This window comes from Onychostruthus taczanowskii, unplaced genomic scaffold (genome assembly GCF_017590055.1).
Source record: "Onychostruthus taczanowskii isolate IOZ18803 unplaced genomic scaffold, ASM1759005v1 scaffold101, whole genome shotgun sequence".
Taxonomy (NCBI): domain Eukaryota; kingdom Metazoa; phylum Chordata; class Aves; order Passeriformes; family Passeridae; genus Onychostruthus; species Onychostruthus taczanowskii.
The window spans coordinates 641,632-667,355 of NW_024496638.1; the positions used below are offsets into that span (position 1 = coordinate 641,632).

A 25,724-nucleotide genomic window follows, 5' to 3' on the forward strand; every position below is an offset into this window, starting at 1 on the left:
CTCTGTCAGTTCAGAAACATCCCCCTTGTCCTATTGCCACAGGCCCTGCTGAAAAGTTTGTCCTCGTGGTGCGAAGACAATTGGTCATTTTGTACTTAACTCTGGAAATCCAGGAATTGAAGCCGATCATAGCTGGAAGCTGTATCTTGTAAGGAACATTACTGTGGAAAAGATGTATATTTTTTTTTTTTTGAGTCTTTAGTTAAGGACTGTGTAAGATCTGCCTTGACAGTACTTTTTGAAGTGAAAATGTCCTTTGTGAGAAGTTTTGAATGTACTCTCTTTAGGCTTTTGCTCATATCCTTTCACATATATCGTACAAACAGCAAATCTATGACAGGAATAGAGAGCAAACTTGAAAATCCATGTGCATGAACAGATAAAAATGTCATCCTTTGAGCTGTGTTTTTGGGTTTTTACACACTTGGTCACAGCGGCAGCAATGTCAAGGACACGCATTCTCTCTTGCTTTATCGCTTTTGCCTGGATCGGGGGCCGTAAATCACAGCGGGTTTGGGATCTTTTGGGGCTGCGTCTTGTAGGAGGATGCGCAAAGCGCGTTTTTAAGTGAAATTCCAGGGATTTGAGGACCCGAGCCCGAAGCACAGCGAGACCCGCGGCTGCGGCCGCGCGGGGGCGCGCTCGTGCCGCGCACCCCGGCGGGACGGGGCGGCGCTGGGCTCCTCCGCCCCGTGCGGCTCCGGCCCGGTCCCGCTTTGGGGGGACCCGCCGTGCCTCAAAGGCTCCCGTCGGGGGCTCCGGGCCCCGGGACCGCCCGCGCCATTCCCGGGCCGAGCGCCGACCCCCGCCCGCCGCGCCGCACGGGCCGCTCACCGCGCCCTCCCTCGCCCCGCCTCCCGCCCCGCCCCTCTCTTGTGTGATTGGCCGGGCCGTTCCCCTGCGGCCGCCGATTGGTGCTGGCCTCGCTCCTCATTTGCATGCGGCGGTGCGGGGCGCGCGGCGGAGCCGCGGCGGGGAAGTTGCGCCGGAGCCGCCGCCGAGCGCCCGTCCCGGCAGAGCCGCCGCAGCCTCCGCGCCCTCCGCCGCGCCCGGCCCGAGCGGGACATGGCTGAGCGCAGCCTCCCGCCGGGATGGAGGTAGCCGGGCCCTCGGGGAGGGCTCCTGCCCGCTGCTCTGCCAATCCTCCCGCGCCGCTCGGGGCTCGCTAGGGATCTGCCCCAGCCTCACCTTTCGCGCTTGTCGTGCCGCTTGGCTTAAGCCGTCTTTCCTATGGCTGGGATATACAGCTCGACTCTGAAGACCCTGGAGGATTTAACTTTGGACTCTGGTTATGGGGCAGGGGATTCCTGCAGGTCCCTTAGTCTCTCTTCTTCCAAGTCCAACTCGCAAGCCTTCACCTCTTCTCAGCACAGAGGCAACTGGTGGTACTACTCGGGCTCCATGAACAGTAGGAATAACAGCTGGGACACCGTGAACACCGTGCTGCCGGAAGACCCCGAGGTCGCAGATATCTTCTCCAAGTGCCCTAAGCTGCCGGATCTCGAGGAGTACCCTTGGACTGATGAAGACATCGGCAGAATCCTGCGCAAAGGGAAGGGAGAGGGCCAGGGCAGGAGCTTTTCGCAGGAGGCTGTCAGGCGGCTCTCGCAGCTGCTGCGGCGCGCCCTGATCAGGGTGTCGCGGGAGGCTCAGCGCCTCAGCGTCATGCACTCCAAGTGCACCCGCTTCGAGGTGCAGAGCGCCATCAAACTCATCCAGAGCTGGGCCCTGGCCGAGAGCTGCGTGCTGGCCACCGTCAAGGCGCTCTCCCTGTACAGCATGAGCGCCGGCGACGGGCTGAGGAAAGGCAAATCCGCCCGCTGCGGCCTCACCTTCTCGGTGGGCAGGTTTTTCAGGTGGATGGTGGACACGAGGATCTCGGTGAGGATCCACGAGTACGCGGCCATCTCCCTAACCGCATGCATGGAGAACCTGGTGGAAGAGATTAAGGCTAGGGTTTTGGCGAGTCAGAGCCCCGATGGTGGAGGGGAGATCTCGGCTGAAATCCTGGAGATGGTTATCAACAACGATGCGGAACTTTGGGGAGTGTTGCAACCTTACGAGCACCTCATCTGTGGGAAAAACGCTAATGGTAAGGTTCGGCTTTTACGGTCTGTTGTCTTCATACCAGCAAGCTTTACTGTAAAGTCCTCGCTCTCTGTGGGCTTGGGGTTTTTCTGGGTTTTCTTTGCATCTGGATTGCATCTTGGTCGTGGTTTGTGTGTGCGTAAAGCAGGCATGACGGTCCTGCCAGGCAAGAATGATCCTGCTCTGTTCTTAAGATGTACCAGGTTATAAAAGGCTGTGGGAAACCAAGCCCTGTTGTCCTAACAAACATCTGACTTTCCACCAGCTGCTGTTTGGAGCGTTTTCCCTCTAACTGGCGTGCAGATATGTTCTCGGTAACTCTTAAGATGAAATGTGCTTTACAAGCTGCTGCCCAGAAAATACCACTATATCTCTTTTAAACGAAATTTATCTTGCAGCACGTATCTTATAGTTTCACCTTAAAGATGCTATTACCACGTACAGCCTGGAGAGGGAAAACAACATTAATTTTTTTTTTTTCCTTTGCGGTAGTAAAATTCACTTTATGAGCAAAAACTTTGAACTTGTACACTTTGGAATTCCTTGTAACTCAGCAGAAACCCGTGGTGTCCTTTCCTGCCATAAACAAGAGCGCGTGTGTGAGCGTAGGACGGTGTCTCAGTGATGAGAATAACACAGTGCTAAGGTACTTACCGCTGCCATTTGTTTGGAAAGCAAAGTTTCCGAACACTTAAGCAGATAGAGGAATGTTGGCATCTTCTTACGGGAGCGAGGAGCAGTTTGGAAGGCTTAAGCCGTCACAGTTGTGTTAAGGAGCTGCACTGTTTATTTTGCATTGTCACACTGAGGAATACCATATTTTCCCATGGAAAATTCAGGGAAACGTCCAGTTTAGAAAAGTATTTTGTGTACCACCCACGGTTTCATGACTTTTGCTGGCCTCTGTTACGGTCGACTATTCCATGCTTAACACGTTTGTGATTTAACTCTATAAAACCAAGGGGCTTTTCAAAAAGGAATCTCATAGCGAGAGAAGTAAAGGAGCTGTTTTAATTTGAGGGGGGGAAAACGCTTTGAAATTGTCAGAGATGGGCTGACTCACCTTCTCCTCCTGGGTGCATTGATTTCCTGCAGTTTTTCCGTACCCAGGCAATTCTGTTGTTCACATCACGAGTAGGTGACTGCAGGGAGTTGTCCCCGTTGGGTCAGCATTGCTAAACACTTGTGAAATAAATGTGAAGAGCCTTTTGGATGTTCTGTTGGCTCTGCTTCAAGACAGAACTCTTAAGTTTCAAGGTCAAACACAGACATTTACACTTCTAACTAAAAGAGTTTGGGTGATTAGAGAGGTATGAGGATGTGTCTGCCAAAACACTTGTCATTCTTCCTTCTTCATGGGAGTGTTTGTTTGCCACCAGCTCCGAGAAAAGGACTTGTTTCCCCTCCCTTGTTCCTTATTTAGGGAACCTGGAGTAAAATATTTTGGTTCTGTGAACTGAAATGTACATTTCAGCTCTTCTCTGCTCAGTGCTTCTGCCACACAGGTTCTGTGTGTAAAGTGAAGAGCTGGACCCTCACTCAGCTTTTTTTTTTTTCCTTTAATCTCTTTCTTAAGAGAAATTTCCCTGGAAAAACTGCAGTGAGTGAATGGATGCTGGTGTTGAATGGGAAGAAGGGTGAGTGTGCAGGGAAATGCTTATAAATATTCAGAGCACCAAATGGTCAGTTATGATAACGCTCCCACACAGTGGAAAGCCAAGCAGTCTGTGGCCACAGAAGGATTGGCTTCTGTTGCCTCTTTTGTTGTTCCTGCCTTTCAGATCAATCCTGTCAATAACTGAATGCATTTTTTAAGTCTGGAAATTGAATAAAACCGCACATGAAGGCATCCTGTGATTTCCTGTGACAGTCTGTCACTAGTGTTTTACCTGACACAAGTCAGTGAATCCTCTAAATGGCTTTTCTTGCAGTTGGAAGGCCACAAATGGTTTTATATGGATGCAAAAAAGCTTGAAATAACTTCTCTATTCTTCTCCCTGTAGGAATTGTAAATGAGTAGTATTCACATCATTCTGCACAGTGCTTTCAAATGATCTTGTCTTTTACATTAATTTAAATCTGAAGTAGATCTGGCAGTGAAATAACTGGATTTATTCCTGTTTAAGGAACAGGGAAACTTGCTTTACTGTCACTTTTGTTTCTTTTCTAGTAAAAGCATTTAGTGGAGTACTCGTAAATTGCAAACTTGGGGGGTGTGTGTGTTGGGTTTTGTTTTATAGCCTTGAGTTTGATGGCAGAGATAAAAAGCACTTAGAGGTTCAGTTCTAGCTCCAGTCAAGCATTGTAATCCCTGGATGAAATCCATGGCGCTGTCCTATGCAGAAGATTGCACGGGATTATCATAATGGACATTTCTGGCATTATGATCTATTGAATACCATTTTCATTATTAGATCAGGACAGCCTGCTGCTTTTGAGTCAAAGAAACAGTAAGTAAATACATAAATCTTCCTAAATTCTCATGAGACTGAGGTTTAGACCTGTATTTCTTCAGTGACTAATCTCCCATCAAAGACCACAGTCCAGTCACTTGACTCTTTGGAGGCTGAAAGAGCAATATTGTGTATTACAACAAATGTGTTTTAATCAACACCTGCTGTGTGAAGGGTAAAGTTTAAAACTGTAAATGCTTAAGGGGGAATTTTAATATTATTTTTAAATAAATAATAATCTGTGGCTTGCTTGTTTATTTGCCCTTTCTGTGAAGCCGTTCTTTAATCAACTTTTTTGCTGCTTCTGTGAGCTGTTCTCTGCCCTCAGTGCGAGTTCTGACTCTGTGCCTGGGACTTGGTGGCTCTGCCTTGGAAGGAGGAGGAATGACCTGAGCCTGTGGCCCTGAGTTCTGCCAGGCTCTGGGTGTGTTCGTGCCTCCAAGGGTAAGGTCTTCTTAGGCACAGTTCAGGTGGGGCATTGCAAAATGATGCAATGCTGGAAAGAAAATGAAACAAAAGCAGCAGAAAGATAAGCAGCTACTGAACAATGTTGCTAATGAAAGGTAAAGCGAGTGTAAATTGGAATACATGTTTTATTTTCAAGTTTTTTTACATGGAGATCTATATATGGAGTGGTAGAGAATGCACCCAGTGGTCTCACAGGGATTTTGAGACGTGCTAATTAGGAATATTAGGGTCTATTAGTTTAAAATGCTGGAGAGAGAAGTGGAAATCTGAACTTACCTTGGGAATGTGATTCGTTTACTTGATCAGCCTGTGTTTGGTGCGTGGTTCTTTAGACTCTGAGCTGTCAGCGCTGCAAATACATTTGGATATCATTGCCCTGTTAATTACAGCACTCGGGCTGTAGTGAACTCTCTGGTTATGGTCAGGCACTCCTGTGTCTGCCAGTCCACCTGCTGTGCTGTTTAATGCATCAGCACATCCTGGTGCTCTGGAGATAGAAGTGTTGACAGATGTTTTGCCAAAGGAAAAAAAAAAAAAGAGAGGGGGAAGGGTTGGAATTTAACCTGATAATGCTGTTTCTTCATGTACCTCTTAGCCCAAACACTTGAAGTTCTCCCTGGACAAACTAATCCACAAAAGAGTCTTGTGGTTTGCTCACCTGAGGATGAAGAAAAATAGGGTCTGAAGTAATTACACTTGTGTTTTGAGATATTTTTCTTAGGAAGGGTTGAGGGGGAAAATGTGTAACCTTTCCTCACAGTGTGAGGGAGTGGTTTGGAATCTAAAAAATTGAACAAGGCATGAATTTTCTTCTCTCTAATACTAAATACTGACAAACCTTATCAAACATGGGCTTAGCATTTACTGTCACTAACCCTATGTTCTTTTCTATTTCTCACTGCACTACTACAAGTTAAAAATTATAGCAAATTTTAACAGAGGATTTTTTAGAGCTACACTGTATGAAAATTCTTTTTCTTACCTGTCACATGGTCTGAAGTAACTTTTTTATTTCTGCATAGTCATGGTACTGTATTGAAATGCAGCATGGGGGAAAAATAATGACATTTCAATAAGCAGAATATCCTTTTGTTATCTGAGCTGAACAAACTGGTGTGCTCATCAAGAGCCTCATCAATTTTAATAAGCTATCAGCTCCACAAGTCTTCAGGAAAGCACTGCATGGTGGAAGGGGGGAGCATTTTGGGGAAAAGAGCTGCAAATGCAATCAATAAATGAATTTGAGGGGAAATAAAGGATTCATATGGTGGTACAGCAGGTACAATTTACAAGGTGACTTGTAAATTGTTTCAGAAAAAAATAATGAAGTAACTCTGTCTTCTGTGTTACTTTGTCTGAAGCAAGAGTTTGAAGCAATTTTGGTGATTCCTGGGCAGGAATTTGGTAACTTATGTACACATTTCCATGTTGGATGAGCTGGTTGTAGCTATGATCCTATTCCAACTTTGGCTTCATTCACCTCTGGACCCCCAGCCCACCTTGTGTGCTTCTACTCCTACACAGCCAAGAGCTTGGATTTCTCTCCACAAACCCACAGGGACAAATTCTTTAAGCCTAAATATTAATGCTTGTACACACATGCTCTCCTCTCCTACGAAAAACAAACCACCAGGTGCATATCTGCAGATGTTTGTGTTTTTAATTGTGCATCTTATGTTAAAGTACAGAGCAAGTAAGGCTGACCTGCCTATTTTTTTTTTTCCACTTTACTGTGTCTATATATATATTTAGTTATAGTAAAGGAAAATTAATGATGTAATGATTCTGTTTTAAATGAATCGTTCACATTGCTGATATTGCCTCATGGCAAGAAAATTTGTGTCCTTTCAGTAAAACTGGTTAAAGAGCAAGTGCTGAAATCCCTCTGTCTGTAACTACCAGCAGCAAATGCTGCTGATGTTTAGATTTTTAGTGGAATCAGTGTTGGTGGCAATTTAACCCTGTGAAACAGAGGGGTTGTTTCTCTTGTGGAGAAAACTCTGTGACCTCGTTTGTCAAGGCTGAAATCTCTTGTTACTGCTAAAGTTTGAAATGAGCAAATATTGTTTGGGTCAAGGCAGAATTTTATCCCTAAGTGACAACAGAGTTCTGGTGTTTGGTTCATTGATTAATTGATTTTCCAGGTGAAAAATAAAGCTGGTTTAGCTCAAAGATTAGTAGCTAACACGTGTGCAGTATCTGGGCTGCTGTTACATGTTATTTTTTGTGTATGTGTCAGCAGAAAGAGGAATGAGTTCTAAATATTCATATTATTAGTAATAATGCAGTGTGTTTGATATACATGTCTTCTGATCCTGGAATAACTGGAATTAAAGTAGAGATCTTGCAGCTGATTTTGCTGAACTGTGACACCAGGGTGGGGTTTTTTTTCTCATGTACCCCATCTAATTTCTTATGTGATGTGAAATAGCAACTCACCTGATCAAGGGAGGGTTGCTGATTGTCAATCAACTTCCATAACTGATCTATAGGATGATGGATATCCTCCTCTTCCTTGAGATCAGCACTCATCCAGAGCAAGGATGTCATATATATATATATATATATTTTGGCTGTTTTGACATCTTAATCCACCCTAATTTGGAGTTATTCCAAAACTAACTGCAGTAGTAACAAAGGGTAGTGGTGAATTTTGAATACATTTTTTTCTGATAATGGAGTTGAGATGAAACATCTTTTTACACTGAAAAATCTTTTTTGGGTAGTAATGTTATTGCAGTGTTTTCATGTTGTAATAATTTGTTTCTGCTGATATACTTCATGTGATTCAATTACTCCAGTTAATGGTCCATTTAGAGCTTTCTTCATCTATTTGGTTTTTCTGTCCCTTTCCCCAGCTTGCTCTGTAATAGATGGGTCTGCAACAACTCAAAGAAAATGTTTCAGTTTATGAAGTCCTGTGCTGCAGGAAACATAAGTAAAAGTACTGGAAACATTTATTTACAATAAACAGTTCCAAGTTGCAGAGGAGGATGGGTGAGGACTCAAACACTTAATTAACTGCAGAGAGATCCGAAGCTCCAAAGTGCCTGCTTGCGCTTGGGAGCTTAGACCCAAAATCTTGGTGCTGAAGTAGAAGTAATTTGTTAAAAAAATCATTTTACAGCAATGCAAGAAAATTGATTAAGCCAAAAGTGGTATTAATCCTGTGATCTTGACTAAATTAGCTTGTTGTCCTTTCTTAAAGGCTGATGCATTTTACATTTCACTTTTTCTTGAGCAATTTGTCAGTTGTGCCAGCAGAATTAAACAGAAGAGAAACAGAGGCTTGTAAACACAGTAAACCCACTGGATACTCTGCAGTGCCCAGTTAATCTCTCAGCTGTCTTAATTCTTAATGTTTGGAAGCAAAATGAAAATAATTCTCCATTTATATTTGAACTCTCACTTTGCATTTGGTCAGGGCTGAGCTTTACAAGTCAGTGTATGTGGGCCTTATTTATAAACATTTCCCGTTGTTGGAGGCTCAGGATTTTGCAAGCTGGACCTTAAGGAAAACCTCTCTCCCTGATGTTTTTGCCCCACCAGTAGACAGCAGGAGGAAATGTCCATTTGCTCATGTTGAACTATGAGAATTCAGGCTGATGAACAAAAGGATAAAACCAAGTGAATTTCTGGTGCTACTCTTACTTGGATTGATTTACGTGGTATTTTGAACCTAAGTGCCCAACATGACATTCCAGTAAATCCAAACAAGCCTGAGGCACCAGTACATCCAGGACAGTGGTGGCTTCATGCTTTCTTCATTTACAAAGTGGGGCCAAAGTGCTTCAACAGAACTCTTGATTCTTTTCCATACAGAAGAACAGCTGCATTTAAAAAACAAAAAACAAATATATATATATATAAAACTGGTGGACCTTATTGAGAGCATGAGTCAATTTAAGGGTTCCAAGTTGTGGATTTGTTGTGGAATACCAGGTTGGAAGGGACCTGAAGGATCACCTTTCAACCACATGAGTGAGGAGAGCCTTTGAAGTGGAGTTGCCTTGTTTGCATCACAGGACTTGTCCCAAGAAAGCAACAATAGAAAGAGGAAAGGTTTGTTCCTTTCACTCCCAACACATCCAGACTTGCCTTTGGCCTTGGGTCACAAGCCAGGCAGGATCTGTGAGCTCAGCCTGGTCCTTGGGAAGGGTTGGGATACAGCAGGTGACCTGGTGAGCTTGGCAAGGCAGAGGTGGTTTTGTCAACCCCTAATTCAGATGTCTGCCTGCAGCGTGCCAGGGTGGGGCTGCACTTCGGTGACTTGGGACATGTGGGATGGAATTAATAGTGTGGAAGTAACTTCTGAGGAAAGGGGATGATGTGACTGCTGCGCTCTTCAGGAGGGGACGCTAAGGATTGAAGTGAAATGGAATTCTGAGCTATAAAATCCTTGTCTTCTAAAACCTACTTGTTATGTGGCACTTGCACGTGAAAGCCCCTTAGAACTGTAAACTTCCTCCTCCTCATCTGCTCAAAACCTGTTCCTTCATGCTGTGGTTCCTGGTCGGGCTGGTGCTGTTTGAGGAGCTCCTCAGTGGGGCAGTGGTTTGGATTGGTCTTTGCTGTGATTTTATGTGAAGCATTTCTCTGAAATTGCCCCTCAGCAGAGCCTGAGGTGCTGGGCTGCAACATGGGAGCATCATTAAATTGGATCTCAGGGATGGTTTGGTGCTCTTGGTGTGGCTTTGACCCAGACATTCAGAGGTCAGTTGTACACCTGAGCACTTGTCAGTCTTGTTCTGGTTCTTTAATTATTACACCTGGGCCATCTTTTTCTTAAAACCTGTTTGATGTTCACATCATGTTGTACTTGACCTGCTTCAAGTCTGAATTGAGCAAAATGCCAGAGCAATCTGTCACAGAATCACAGAATAATGAGGTTGGAAGAGACCTCTAAGATCGAGTCCAACCTATGCCCTAACACCACAACTAGACTATAGCACCAAGTGCCATGTCCAGTCTTTTTAAACACATCTAGAGATGGTGATTCTACCACCTCTCTGGGAAGAGCATTCCAGTACTTTATTATTCTTTTGGTGAAAAATTTTTTCCTAATATCCAGCCTATACCTTCCCTGATGTAGTTTGAGACTGTGTCCTCTTGTTCTGTCAGCTGCTGCCTGGTGGAAGAGACCGCCATCATTTGGCTCTCCCTGTCCAAAAACTAAAAAGCCTCGACATAAGCAAAAAACCAAAAAAAAAAAAAAAAAAGGGGAAATGTACTTAAACAATTCCTGTGGTTTTTGTGTAGTGACACTAAAATGCTTGAGATGATGAAGAGTGTTTGTGGTAGAATCCTGGGGTAGAGACAAAGAACTGAAGCCAAATAAACATTTCAGAGCAGCTTTTCAGTTTGTGGATCTAGATTTATAACAACTGATAAATTTGCTGTGGGGCTGTGCAAGATCAAAGTAAAAGTTGTTTATGATATTTTGGGGATGAGAGGAAAGGAACACTACAGAAGACATAATCTGCTTGTTCCATTCTTCAGTGTTTATAACATCACAGTCCATGCTGGATACTTCTGCCACTTTAATTTCTATCCCAATCTGGAGTCTGTTGCCTGGGACCTGGAGAATAAAGAAAAAAATATAACTCTGTTTATGCTGGGACTTATACATTAAAAAGATAAGGATGCAGAGGCATAATTATCTATTATTTTTTGATCCTATATAGCTCTGGATTTTTTCCTGATTAATTCCAAGACGACAGCAAATAGATTTTCTTCTAATATTTACATTTTATTGTTTGTGAATCAAGCACACTACTATTGGAGCTGAAGGACAAGAGTTGAATATTGGCACAGTTAAAGTAGGGAATTGAGCCAGTTTTGCCTCATATTTATTCTTCAGAGTATTTGGGTTTTTGATGTTTTACTAGAATTTAGTAGAAGTCAGTTTCTTGTTTATTTTATTTAAATGAGGACTCAGTACTCCAGGCACCACTGACTCACATCAGGTGAAAGCAAAACCCAGGGTTTTGAGCTGCTTTTAGGCAGTTCACTCATCTTTATCTTTGATTCCTCTTACAAGTAGTTGTGAGGTTCCTTTTTATTTCTTTTCCCAGTTTTTGTGCAATTTCCTGAGATAACACCACAAGCCTAACCAAAACCTTAGGGATGGGTGTTTGTTGTAATAATATGAGAGATAACATATAATGAAACGTATTTCCTCTATGGGGGTGGATATAAGTTCTCTTGAATTGCACATTGAATTTCTCCTCTTTGGTTGAATGTTATCTTCATTCCAGCCCCCCACCCTGTTCTGTGCTCAGCTTGCACTGGCGACTTTGTTTAGTCTAGAGATCATAAAAATTTCTTCTGAGCTGCATTGATACAGTTTTATTACTATTTTAGTGTGGTTTATGGTACTTTTAAGCTGTTATATGAGTTTTATAATGTGTCTGTGGATATTTGCACTGTAGGGACAGTTGAACTTAGAGGGGAGGGAAGAAGGTGAGAAACTATAATGGTAGTAACCAATTCATAATCTTCATTGTTGTTTTTAATAAATGATCTCATTCTATTGTCAATATATAAAGACTTTTAAAGCTTCCCCCAACCCCCCACCCCTGGGAAGTGTTATGAAAATTTCTGCTATTCTTTGTCAGCATATGTTGAAACTTGGGCTTGAATGGATATCAGTTGTGTTCAAACCTGAAGTAAGATCAGGAGATGGGTCAGAGTTGCTGTCAATGACCTGCTGCTGAAAGAAGCTCAGAGTCCAGGCACAAAGTGCTGCTTGCCTGGAAGTTTAACCTTGCTGCAGCCTAAGGAATAATTTCTGCTTGATTTAATACATATTTGATCAATTTTTGCTTAGCAGAAAAGACTGGATCCTTTCTGAAGCTGTTGCCTGGGTTTGAAAATTGCTTGTATTGAGGCCACATGTTTGTCTGAGGTGGTTTTGTTTTAGTGCTTTGTAATAAACTTAAGGGATTTACACCTTGAAGTGGGAGAAGCTTTGGTTTTGGTGACCATTTCTTCCATGGAAAACATGGATTGGGGGATTTAAAACATCTGTGCCCTGAGGTAGTTTTGTAGTTGTGCTGGTGAGTGCAATGTGGGTGACTGGTGTGCTTTTGTTAATCTAATTATTTTGTTAATATTTGGAAAAGTGTGTCCATCCTCCAGCTCTGTTCTCTAAGGTCAATGCCAGATGCAGAGTCTCTTATTAAAGCCACTCAAGGAAGATTCATGCTCAATATTTCTCCATGAAAAGCAACCTTGGAATTACTTCTGTCACTTCTTCCCTGTGTGTGTAATTCTGTGGCTCATGTTTTTGTAGCAGACATGCAGAAATGCAGCTTTCACCATAGGTTATTTTGTGGGATGATGTATGTGCTGCACATTCATAAAGTTGGGGAGGGGGTTGCCTTGCTTTGTTTCCAAACAGTTGAGGTGACCTGTGACCTGCTGGAATTGAGTGATAAAACTCTGACTTCTCTTGTACCTCCACAGCAGTTCAGAATATTCAAAATTCTCCTGTTATAGTGTGATGATGTATATGCAAGGCTGTGTGATTGTGGTTTTTCACGTTCACTGCAGAAGGCCAGAGCTCCCCTAAGGCAAGCACAACTTATAAATGAAAATGAATATAATTTATTAGCATGCAGGTAACCCTTGCCACACAGCCAAGACTTAGATAATTCTTAAGTTATGGCAGAAGATACCGAGCTGGCACAGGGCATTTGGCCTTGCACCATCTGCAAAGCCCGCACTCCAATTTTCTGCTGTTGCCATGGGCTGCAGACTCAGACAGGAAATCATGGTAGGATGGGAAAGGCTCCAAAACACACACAGCCTGTATAAGGTTTGCAGTTAAAAGGGAGTTTCAGAGAACAGGCTATCTGTTCTGCTCACCAGGCAGGGAGAAGCAAGGCTGCCTTGTGTGTGCCCGCGCGCTCTAAATGTCCTGGTATGTTTTATGTGCTCATTTTTTTAAAAGCTTGAATTTTTTCCAGGTAAAGTAACGTGCATAACTTCAAATGAGCCGTTTATATATGAGGGGCCTGATTCAGCCCTCACTTAATTGGTTGTGCTGGGCTGAAAGCAGAGGAAAAAGGAGTAACCACACGGAGCTTGGGACACATCAGGCAGAAGAGCAGCCTCTGCCTCCCCTTCCCAGGGACTCATTTTGGGGGTTTAGTTCTGTTTTTGAGGATCAAGGGTTCTGTGCACTATAGAGTGTTGCTATGGGAGGCTGTGTGTGTATGGCCCATCAAGTGACAGGGATGCAGAAGGTGTTGCGTTAGTGGAGCTGGGTCGCTTTCTAGCCCTGGGTAGATCATGGGGTCAGAGTTATTAATGCATTTTCCTTGAGCTATAGGCTAAAACAGGCAATACTGGAGTGATTTGCTTTGGAGAGCAAACAGTTTTATCATCTGCCTATGAGAGATAAGCACAATAATCTGTGTGTAATGAACTGCACAGTCTGCAGAGCTTCCAGTGTGTCTGAAGTGTAGTGTAGGACTGGTCAGCTTATGCTGCCTTGACAGATGGGGGAGAGGATAATTTCTCCAGCAGATCCTAATTTCATTTTAGTAAAGGAGATGCCCCTTGACTAAAATTTACAGCAAATCCACACTGAGCATCGTGCTTGGGAGGCATTCTGGACAGACAGAACAGGAGCTCAGCAAACTTCCTGTGGTCAAAACCCGCTTTAAAACTTTCCAAGGCCCATGTGTGGTTTTTAATTCTGACTGAAGGAGCCATGTAAGAGGGTGGTTTGTTCGCCGGGCATTTTCCAATTTGGCTTGTGTATGTAGTGCCTCTCCAGCTGCCTGGAAGAATGGAACTGTGAACAGCAGTAAGGTGAGGCCTGTGTGTTACACTGCCAAATATTGCTGAATGCACTGGTAATGCATCTGTCAAGAATGAGACTGGAGCTACCAATTAATCTCATTAGAAATAAAAACCTTTGGTAGGGTTTAACCCTGGGCCTGGGATCAGCAACTGAGGCAGTTTATTTCATGATCCTGGATCTTCCAGTAACTGCTGCCTTTTTATGTGCAATATAATGTCAGAAAGATTTGCTGCTTTTTCTTTTTGATTTTATTTAAATCTGACGGGAGACAGTGCTCAAATGGCAGCCTGTCTCAGCCAAGCCATCTGCCTGAGCCCTCAGCAGCGCATTGTATTCCTGAAAGAGCATTCTAGGGAAGCATCCCAATTCTGAAAAGTTTGAGCTGATTCTACATTAAAAGAAGTGATCCAAAAAGCTGCTGGTGATTTACATGTGAACACTGCCAAGTATTTCTCTGATGAGAGTGCATAACAAAGGAGTGCTCGAGTGGTTGAGTAAGGCTGATTGGAACAATCTGTTGTGGGCTACAGCCCTTTCTGATGCTCCACAATGGTGAGAAGCTACTGTCACTCGTATTTTCAATCTGTATTTTGCTTAGAGGTACGAGATCTTTTGTTGTCAGGTCCCTCGAGCCAGTTGTGGTGGGGAGAGACAATATTTCTTGTTTTAAAATATTCATGGAGCTTGCATGGGCTGGCTTCAGCTGACTTTGTCACCCAGAGTGATTTCTAGAAGAGACAGAGAAGTTGTATTTGATTCATCTTAATTAGGCCTTGATAGACACATTCTAATTTGACTTCTGGATCTGAATATGGATCTGCATTAATAATCAGCTGCTCTCCTAACCTTGCTTTTTGTTCTCAGCTGTTACCGAGGAGTTTGCTCAGGGAATAGCTGGAAGAATGTGTAGTATTTGTTGTGTGGACAGTTCATCTGAGGACACTTCTCTGTTGTTCAGGGACAGCAGGTTATTCTCTGGGCTTGTTCTGTGATGAACAGCACGAGCTTTAGGAGACTCGTGTGGGAGTGATTTCTTCTACTTTTTTTGTGATTTGCTGTTGAAATGAGGCAGGTCATATAAAGCAGCTGCTTATTTTGGAACAAAATCAGCATAACACATTAAAGGACTCATTAATCACTTACCTCGACCTTCATTTATTATTAAAAAAAACTTACTGCATCTCTTGTACATTTTGAAATCCCAGGGATCCTAAGACATATGTTGTATATTCAGATCTATAGGTTAAGAGCATCAAATAGTTATAATAGGGAGTAAAACCAAAACAGATTCCTGTTGAAGTACTGGCTCTCCTTTTACTCATTTTAGGAGTGGGAGGTGGCTGTATAAATACCTGCACAAGAAGTGCTCTGAACTCTCCTCTTGTGTAAATTTTTGTCCTGGGATAGTAGCTTCTTCCCTTTGTTCAGTTTTGCTAACACAAAACCCTTCACTTTCCTAAAAGTCTTTCAGTGCATTAACCAGCTTCTACATTTCCTCTCCCCTCAAAAATCCCAGTGCTTATTTTACAGCAGGACTTATTCTGTAGTTAAAACCCCAAGTTCCTTGGGGATGTCTTTCTTATATATCCCCTGTGTAGTCCTAATGGTATGAGAAGAGCTTACTACATTATTATCACGTTAACTTGTTACAGAGTTGGGTTTCTTTGAGGAGTTGGAATAAATTGATCAACCATTAAAACCTAGATTAGTTTTGAGACAGAGGAAGGGATCAGTAGATTTGGTCAGAAACCTGCTCTTTAATTGTCTAATAATACAATTGTCTGTTCCTGCAAGCCAAAATGGGATCATAAGCATGGGACCAAGCCTCTATTCAGCCTTTAAGGAGGGTACTCAAGCAGCATTTTCATTTTATTGGTAGGGCACAGTCAGGTTTGTGTGGTCGTTAATATATAGGAGTTCATAAAACTGGCAGCCTTAATTGGATAGAAGGGTTAGTAAAGCATGAGGTGAACCAGAATGAGATCTCTTGGGGTCTGAGTTGTGCCTCCTCTTAAAATACGCATGGCTTGGCACAGTGAGTAGCTGGGGCTGAGAGCAGAGTAGTATTAATTTTGTTTGAATAATGGCATTCATGTGCCTATGCTAATGAGTGTGTTCTGCTGCCTGTCCTGCAGATTGTGGACTGGACTCCGCTTATTTCACATCTCTAGTGCTTATTTCACATCCTTAATGGCTTCCTTCTGCAACAGAGCCTGTCTTGATTCCCAGTGATGTAATGGATCAGAACCTGACCTTGCTGCACTGCTTTTCCCACAACTGTTGTGCAGCAATCACACAGCTGTTCACTGATTATTATTTTTTTTTTCCAATTGGCTTCTTTGGGATACATTATTCTTTGGCCTCGACTTCCTAATGCAAGTCATCAGCCACTCTTTGGTAACAGCATTCAGGCAGTGGTGTTGAAGGGTTTAAGTATTGCTGAAGTGTTTGGGTCTGCTCAAAATGTTGAATGAATATTAGGTTTATTTTTATTGGTGGGGAATTGTGTGCTTCCTTTGCCCCTCTCTTTTTCTTAGCTAAGGACAAGAGACAAGCTAAGACAAAAGCAGTATCTAATAACGGAGTGAGGTGTTTCAAATAGAAACATCTCATAGGTTTTTTTTTCCCAATAATGTCATGGATATGTACTCTGTTACATTCTGCATCAGGGAAGTTGCATGGACTAGCAGTTCCATGTGTTTTGGGGCTTATATGTGTTTTTTGGGGAATTTTTCAAGTATTTTTGATTCATTCATTGTGAAAGTATTGTGAGCTGATGAATTAAAGCTGAGAAAGGGTGGAGGAGGAATAGAAATCAATACTTGGCAAGCTGGAAATTTCAGCTGCAGTGCACCTTAGAATCATTGAAATGCTGGTTAGGATTTGCTCCTGGAGGTTGTTCAGTCCATTTCCACTTCTGATTGGACTCCTGCCAGAACTAGTCATGGCCTTGCATCTCTCAATCTTGGAAACACCCCTGTGGGAGATCCCACGGCCTCGATGAGCAACCTGCTCTCTTCTTTAGTGAAGAAGTTTCTCCTGATGTCCAGCATGAGGCTCTTAAGTCACTGTCTGTGCCAGTGCCCATCATGTGCTGCTTCTGAGAAGAATTTGACTCCATACATTTTGTAGCCACCCTTCAGATAGTTGTAGGTGCTTTTTAAATTGGCCTTTAGTGTCCTCAAAGACAGACTCTACAAGCCCAGCTCTGCACCCTCACAATTTGCAGGCAGAGACCATCTGGTCTCTGCAGTTTATCCACATCCCACTTGAAGTGGGGAGCCTAAAATTGTGTTCCCCACAAACCTGCTGAGGCTGCTGGTGGAGTGATTGAGCAAGCTGGACCCCAGGATCAGCCGCTCTTCTCTGATCATTATCAGTATATTGTATTGTGTAGTTTGCTCTCATCTCTGCCTCACCTTGAGTGCAGGAGACCTTTCAGGTTGGAAAGTGCTGCTGAATTATGTGGTTGAGGCTGTGACTTTTTTGAGGTGGAATGTACAATTTTCATTCTGTCAGAGCATGAAACTCAGAGCCCTTTGGAGTTTCCATAGAGAAGTGACTTCATTTCATGACTGGGATGCTTGCTGCCACAAGCAGGGGTTCTTGAGTTCCTCTGTACTCATTGGTGCAGTCAAAACTATTTCTGATGTTTAAAAACCCCAAAATTAAACAAAACCGAAAAAGCCACTGCATCTCCAAACTACCCAAAAACTCCCCAGAAAAAACCCACCAAAATCAAACCAACAAAAATCCTTAAAGTCTTCTGTGTGGCAGTTGAATATTATGGGTTGTTTTGCAAACTCGCCTGAGTTACAGCTATTGCAGTGAGAATATCAGTGTTTTCACTGTCCAGACACCTCCAAAACCAAGGGTTTGAAGTCTGGCTGTGCATCTGCTTCTGCCTGAGATCTGGTCTCAGGTTTCAGTGCTTTTCTTTCTCCTTTCCTTTCCTATCCCCCCCAACCAGAGTTGAAGGCACAACCTGCCTGATGATTTTGAGCTTAGAAGATGGGAAAGAAGGTTACAGCAGACTCTTTTGTAATTCTTCATCACTAGCTGCCCTTTCTAAATTTACAGTCACTTACAGAATGCTGCCTCCATGTACTTGGAGAATTGAGGCACTCTGTGCAACTGGAGAAGTGAGAAGCAAATATTTTGGTTTCTCTATCCACTGCATTGTCGAGCTTTCACAAAAAACCAAAGTCTCATTCAACATTTCTTTGGGAAAATGTGGCTCTAAACATTGCTTGCCCAGGAAAACAGGTATGGGATTATGTTGTAGTTTTACATAACCCTTAAAAACATAACGTCACCACCAAAAATTACAGACCAATAATATAAAAGCAAGCAGTTGAAGAGGATTCTATTTCAATTAAAAGAGCAATGCTGGTGACTGGGCAAGTTTCAGTGTAGCCACACTGCTTGTCTTCCAACTTTCATTTATTTTGCTTCTAGGGTTATAAACTTTGGGAGAGAGAGGGGGATGGAGACTGTGACATTGAAAGTTATTCTGTCTTAACTTGTTCAGCTCTTGAACAAAGCTCCTAAATCTTGAGCTTTTGATGTAATTAGTACAAATAACTGATAAGAGCTGTAACTTTCTCTCTTGTGGAAATGTTGAGCTTGTGCTGAACCCTTCCTTGAGGAGGCTGGGTCCCATTAGCCAGCAGTGCCATTCCTGGATACAGGATTCCCTCAGAGGAATGGAAGATGGAAAAAAAGAGTAGGGACTTCTTTTTTTTTACATAATTAAAAACTCTGGAAAATGTCAGCAGAGATAATGCTGACTAATAAGGTACAGACTGCAAATATTGGTATATCCCAGAAAATGGTGTTCTCCTGTCTGGAGCAGTGGAACTAAATTGGCTTTGGTAGTAGCAAGAGGGAACTTGTTCCCTGCACACAAATTCATGTCTGTCTTGCTCTAATTGAAGTAAACCCCCTGTGAAATTGCTACCCAGAAATGACCTCACCAAGGCTGTTTGCTCAAGCTCTTGGCAATCAGTTTTGAATACTTAATGCAGTAGCCAGAAAGCAGCAAAAAACCCCCCATGTGCTAGAGAATGAGTGAGGTGGTGGTGTTGTCCCTTACACCAAAATGCTGTAATTCCTCTCTGCTTTCGGCTGAAAGAAATAATTAAAGTAGTATTTTAATGTTGTATTTATTAGTTACACCCTGCCATGTGAAATCCAAAGAAATGGCTCTGTGCAGATGCTAAAAATGCCAGAGGTTAACTGTGCTTCAACATTTCATATTAATCTGAGTAACTGTAGTGGGCTACTTAAATACAAACATTGGGGGGAAAAATCCTGTACTACTCTTATTGCCAGTGAGACTTTGAATTTAGGTAATTTCATGCATTCAGAGGTAGACTTTATTTTTCCTTCATCAGCTAAAATAACAATAAAGCCCAACTCGGTATATTTATTTAATGAAACACAGGATCCCTTCCCTGATGGTTTTAATCAGTCCCCTTGCTATGTGGTAATTAGGGGTTCTCTCCCGTGGTTCTGTTTTTACTTAACTTTCAGAATGTGCAGCCAGTTTTAAGTTTCGAGAGATACTTGCAACTAAATGTTGCCTCATTTACATGCGGACTATCCGGAGGGGACCCTTAAACGCACGCTCACGTTACAGAAATGCAGCTCCTTTCAGCACTTTCTCATTCAGGGAGCAGAGTTCTCCAGGAAAATGTTATCTTTTGTCAGGAACTAATTCATTCCACTCGGGGGATGTGACCAGCCCTTTGATTCCTCGCACACACGAGGATTCAGAAGCTGGAGGTGGCTCAGAGCCAGGTTTGCCTGGGTCCCGATGGATGCAGCTCTGTTAATTCAGGAGAGCATCCCTGAAATCAGGTTCGGGCTGTGCATCTGTCACAGGCGAGCCCTGTATTAAACACAGGGCAAGAAATGGGCTTTTCCTGACCAGACAGAGCCTGTCAATGCTTCTCATCTTTGTTTAATGACCAGCTCCCTTCGAGGGACCTGAGAAATGTTGTATTTGTGCCTCTCACTGTGCAGCTGGGTGCCATTTGCTCCTGGCAGCTACGGAATCGCTGGAGAATCGAGGAAGTAGAGCAAATACAGAGCATTTAAAGCTCTCTAAAACAGCTTCCCTGCATAATGTGTGATGTTAAAATACTAGGTGGCAGTTTGGGCCGGTGTAAAAGTTTTATTGGTGTGAGTTTGAGCCAGCCACATTATTCAGGAAGCCACTACTGAGCTCTCAAGTCATCTGAAACGTGTGCTAGTAAAACTCTTTTTATAAAGCAATACAACCCCATGCAAGCTCCCCGTGTAACTTGTCGTCTGTGTCCTGGGATTTAGCTGGTGGGATGTTTGGGCTGCTGGCTTGTACAGGTACTCTGCTTGTAAATCCAGACAGGAGTGAGCTTCTCCCAGTCCCAGGATTCTGGAGAAACTACCTCTGCACTGTGCTGAAAGCTATTAATTAAACTTTGCTCATTGCAGAACTGAGCCCTGCTGCTGGTTAATTCCCTCCCCAAGTATTAGGAGGGAATTTGTAAAGTTTTATCCAGCACACCATGTACTTAGATGTTTCTGATCCTACTCCAGTTATATCCGGTGTCTTCTCTACAAACACAAATATAAAAAAGCCTTCCAAAAATGTGACCATTGAAGGGATGCCACTAAAACAGTGGAACTGGAGTTTGGGATTGCAAAAGGGAAAGGAAAGTTCTCTTTCATAGCTTTTGTCTCAGAATAAATAATCTGAGAATAGATTAACAGGAGATTAAAGCATTTGAGTTGCAAATACAAGCGAGCAGCTGGAGAGATTTGGGGTCAGAGCTGGTTCAAGTGGTACAGGAGCATTGCTCCCCAGATGTGGATATACACCCAACTGGTTCCAAAGGTGCCATGCCACAAATATCCCCCTGCTCCCATTCTTGGGAATACTGATAATTGTAAAATACCCTCATAGCAGAAATGCAGTGTTAGGATGAAGGTCTCTTGTGTTCTGAAGGCTGTGGGATCTCTTGTTATTTGTCTAAAAAGCTGTTCAGATTCTGAGCTAAATAGGTCTTTCCAGGCTTCTTCACTCACGTCTTTGATCTGGTTTGGCACTTTTCTCTTTCATTCTGTTGTAATTTTTTTTCTTTGCTGCTCAGCTGCTCTTAATCACAACAGCTCATGAATTTGGGTACATAGCTTAGCTCTGACTTTGAGGGGATTCATCTTTACATTTTTATCATAAATAACAAACCCAAGAAACTGGCAATGTGCTTTAAACAATTTCAGTAGGAAGGCTTGTTGTGATGCATCATGAGAAACCTGTTTCACTGGTACCAGTAAGTTTATTAACAGCAGCTTAACTTTAAACTTACACTTAATGCCCACAAAAAACCCTCATACACTTAAAGCAAAGGAAATTTTCTGTTGGGAAGAAGACACAGATATGTAAGTTCTTTTGAAAATATGGCTGTGAAAGAGCTGTGCGTGTGAATACTGTGGTTTGGAAACCAAGCAGGAGGTGGAGATTGCAAAACAAATTGCTCAGAATTCTTCCTTCATTCTCCTCACTAAAAAAAAAAAAGGGGAAGGATGACCAAGAATGAAAATTATTATGAGCCAACAGCAGGGAACCCAGCACTGAATGGATTTACTGTAATAGAAGTACACTGTAGTTACTTCTGTAGTAGAATCCTGTGAAGAGCATGTAGGTGAGTGGAGGACTAGGGGTGTTCCCTGCTTTCCTGAGGGATCAAATATTATTCCTGCTTTTATGTTAATTGGCCTAGATGCAATCAAAATATTTCAAAATTTCCAAACTTCTCCAGGTTTGTCCATGTTATTTCTAGGGAATGTAGCAGTGCATAGAAGATTGTAGGTGAATAAACGTGACAAGGTTTGAAAAATGGGATCTGTATTCACTGCTGGGGTTGTTCTGTGGCAAAAGGGAAACTACTCCCTTTGGGGAAAAAAGGAAAAGGAAAGCAGCTCCCTTGATGAAAATAGTCATGTATTGGATAGATTTTTCTTGTACTTTGAGTACCTTTTTCAGCAAGGCCTGACTTTATTTAAGCTGAATATTGATGTGAATTAGTAGGGCACCCTACCCCTTATATTGATGTGGCACTGAAAACTCAATTAACTGTCCAAGACCATCTTTTAAGTCAGTCTTAAAGTTCAAGACTGAATTCCAGATGTCCTGGCTGGTTCAAATTTTGAGTTTTTGTGTTCTCCTGGTGTGAAAGTTTAAAGCTTAAGATTCCAGAGGACAACTTGCACTTGGGACAGCACCAGCTGATGATGGGAATCTTTAGCAGTGATTTTATACCATGAGCATCAAGGCTTCAGTGAAAATAACTGCAAGACCTTACTGCAGTAAAAATCACTGATGTTTACAATAAATTCCACAACTGCTTTGAACTGCTTGCTCATCTGATGTTTTCTCTCCAGCCTGGTAAGCTGGGACAGCCATGAGGAAGAGCAGTGAAAATCTGAGTAGCCAGATAACTCTGGGGATTTCCATTCAGCTCAGCTGTGGCATTCTGTCAGATTGAAAGTCAGTGTGTCATGATGGAATATTCTAAAGAATACCCTGTGTACAGCCAGCCACATTTGGGTAACATTTCCATGTTGTAGGAGAGCAGAGCATGTGAAACCTCCTTACAGAACATGTTGGGGCAGCTCCCCAGCAGCAGCCTCCACGTTATCTGCCTGGTGACAAACGCTGGCTCAGCCCAGCAACTTCTCCTTTCTGATAAGCCAAGGTGGTTTCCTTGTTGCAAATGATGGGAAGATCTCTTTCTCTCTCTGAAGCTCAGTCTTCTATTTTTGGATTCAGTTTGCATGGCGTTGGTGGTGACTCTGCCAGGTACGTCAGAGGCTGTCATCATTCTTTTTTAAAATATTCTCCAGCTGGGCAGAATTAGGGCATACCAGGCCCATGAGGAAAGCCTCTCTTCCCCTGTCAGCAACATGGAAAAGCTGTGTGGGTTCTCTGGGTCTTTGTGTAGATTTCCAAGCATTGTAGACAGCGTAGAGGTGGAGAAGATGACACACACGAAGTTGTGTGCTGCTTCTACCTCACACCCTGCTTACAAAGCACTGCAAGGGCTCAAGCCTTAAATGAATAAGCCTATAAAACTTACTATTATAACAAATAACTTGGATTTTTTATGAAGTATTTCTTGTTGCTGTTTTGCAAGTACTAAATAAGCTTTGTAGTGCTTATTAAGGCAGAAAGTGTTGCAAGTTTAAAACAAAAAGGAAAATATGAAATGTATGCAGAAGTGATTTGTTTAAAATGACACCAGAAAGTGGCAAAACTGGAAAGAATCCTTGAATCTGAGTTGACATTGTGGTGCTACCTAATGGCCAGAAGTACTGTTAGTTCAGGACTTGTACCAGTTCTTCAGGAATTGAAGCAGAGGTGTCCTGAACGTGCTGTGAAGCTGCAGCAGAATTCAGAAGTTTTCAGAGCAACCCCAGGACTGCTTGAATTTGCAGCCCACAAACAGTGGAGGGGGGACACAACACAGCAAAGCATCATCAGCATCCTGTTCTATCCCCAGACAAGAAATGGGATGCTGTCATCCTGAAATTCCTTTGGATGTTAGGAAGTTATCAGAGGGTGGTGTGCTTGAGACTTAGGGAACAAAAGGTTGTGCCATCCTTAAGCTGTGGAGTGTTGACTGATCATTTTAAGGAATTATTCTGGTTAGAGGTTTGGTGGGGAATTTTGCTGGAGAGAAATGGTCCTGCAGCAAGGTGACAATGGGAACTGCCTTCTTGGATTGAGCCAACTCTTAGTGTATCACATATGATTTGATTACAAAACTTTCCATGTTGAAAGCGAAATCTCAGTCTGTTTCCATTTGGTCCTTCCCAGAAGGAGTTCTTATTTCTTTTACAGCCTTCTGGTAGATGCTGAAGGTGAAAGGGGATGCATCTGCTACTGCATTTTTCTTTATGGCAGCTGTATAGAGAGTTCATTACTGTCTATTTTATAAAACTTTACCAAAGAAATAATCAATCCCTCATTGTTTTGATGGCTCCTTTTAGAACTGCAACTCAGTTCAGTGTTACATTAAATAAGAACTGGTTTAGCACAGATAAAAGCAGCTTCTGTCATTAATCAGCCAAGAATATGATTTCTTTTTTTAATTACAAATAGAAAATTCCAAAGGCCTGAGGAAGTTCACTAGCATAACTTAAATATAAAACAAAAAGTTGTGATTTATTGCTTTCAGATCAGGCTGACTTTACCAAATGGATCTGGTGTTCATCTGAGCTCCAGTGATGTATCTGAAATGAGCATCTGGGCTCCTATCTCTTATCTACAAAGAAACCTGTTTTAAACAATGGCCCTTCAGACCAATAAAAATTAGTTACCGAGTAAAATTGGTTATTTAAGGTAAAAGCAAGTTCTGCATGCAGATTTAGGCTTGTTCCATAAATGTATGTGACCATAAATTTATCTGGTTGAGTAAACTTGTAACAACAGTCCTAAATTAGACATAAAGAACAGCTTTTACATAAGTCATGTTAAACCTCTGGAAATGTTATTGATTTATGAGCAGCTGAATTTCCTTGTTGCTAAATTTGTTCTAAAATGTCTCTTCCTCTGGAGAAAAATAATTTTGAAGTGTTGGTCTCGCTGGTTCTGCATAAGCTGTGGGGTGGATTCATCCTGATGTGCCTTGCAGAGCTGGTCTAACACCTTCTGGTGTTCCTACCTACCACAAGGCAGGACAGGACTTGAGTGTGGATCTCTCCACCTCCTCCCCAGTCTCCCCGCTTACCTGTGCACCCAAATGTTCTTCCAAGGAAAGCAGGAGTTCCCAGCAGAGTTGGGAAAATGGGACTGCAGGGAGTCCCTGGAATGCTGTTGGTTTGGAGTTGGGCATGACTGATGGGTGAGGACCAAGTGGGGCCATGCCAGCATCCCAGGATAGGAGTGACACTAGAGATAGGCAGAGCATTCCATATCTGTGGGTAGGATTTTGGCATTCAGATTTGTAGTTTCATCTTCTGCAAGGCAATGAGATGCTCGTGAAAGTATTTTCCAAGCAGATCCCAGTAAATAATATAAATATCTTAATGAAAGCTAATTGTCCCTTATGGGGGAAAAGTTTCATTTTCATCACTGCAAATTGAAACGGTGTTGGAGGTGGCTGCTTGCAACAGAGGCCAGACTTGGCTCTGAGAACTGAGCTTGTCCTTTCCCAGGGAAGGCTCTGGAGTGCAAATCCTGCCCTTCCAGCGTGGGTGGCAGCTGCACCGAGCTGTGTTTGTGCTGATGAGGGGTTGGGATCCCAAAGCAAGCAGCACCTCTGTTCAGGTGCAGCAGGAGAGGACTTGGTAGATAGGATCTCATCCTCCTCATGCCCCCAATGAATATTGAGGTTGAGAGTTTTTTCAGGTGTTATTTTCAATGCAAAATAAGCAGTGGTTAACATTTGCTAAGGCTGTCTTAAAACTGAGTAAATTGAGTTGCTCTGTATTTGTCAGGGTTGGCCTCAGAAAGAAAAAGGCACCCAGAAAGTCATCCCCATTTATGCCATGGCTTGATGATGATTACTAAAGCTGTACATCCTGGAATATAACAACTCTGCCGTTGAGGGGGGAAAAATATGATATTTGAGAATATTCTTAATGCCAGTGAACAAAGAGAGAAGATCAAAGCCAACAAATCAACCCCATTTTTTTGTTTTATTGAATTGATTTCTAAAGGCCCCGTTACTATAGTAACTCCAGGAGGTCTTTTAATTACAAAATTTGTAAAAACGCTTTAATTATTCAGAACTGCTTGGTGGGGGGGAGGGAACAGTGGCACAAATGCTTTTTAAAAATATGTAGAAAATTTGCAAACAAAGCCTGACAGACTTCCAAAGCACACCAGGGGCTGACACACCATCAGCACAAACACA

General features: G+C 42.7%; 1 protein-coding gene across 1 annotated transcript in view; it reads left to right on the forward strand.

Moving 5' to 3' along the window:
- The first annotated feature begins 997 nt into the window (after window positions 1-997).
- Window positions 998-25,724, forward strand: part of ABTB2 (ankyrin repeat and BTB domain containing 2) — a 111,625-nt gene continuing 86,898 nt past the window's right edge. The window contains exon 1 of the mRNA XM_041412778.1: window positions 998-2,092. Within this exon, the coding sequence (XP_041268712.1) occupies window positions 1,231-2,092 (862 nt within the window). The 5' untranslated portion in view covers window positions 998-1,230. The remainder of the gene's footprint in view (window positions 2,093-25,724) is intronic.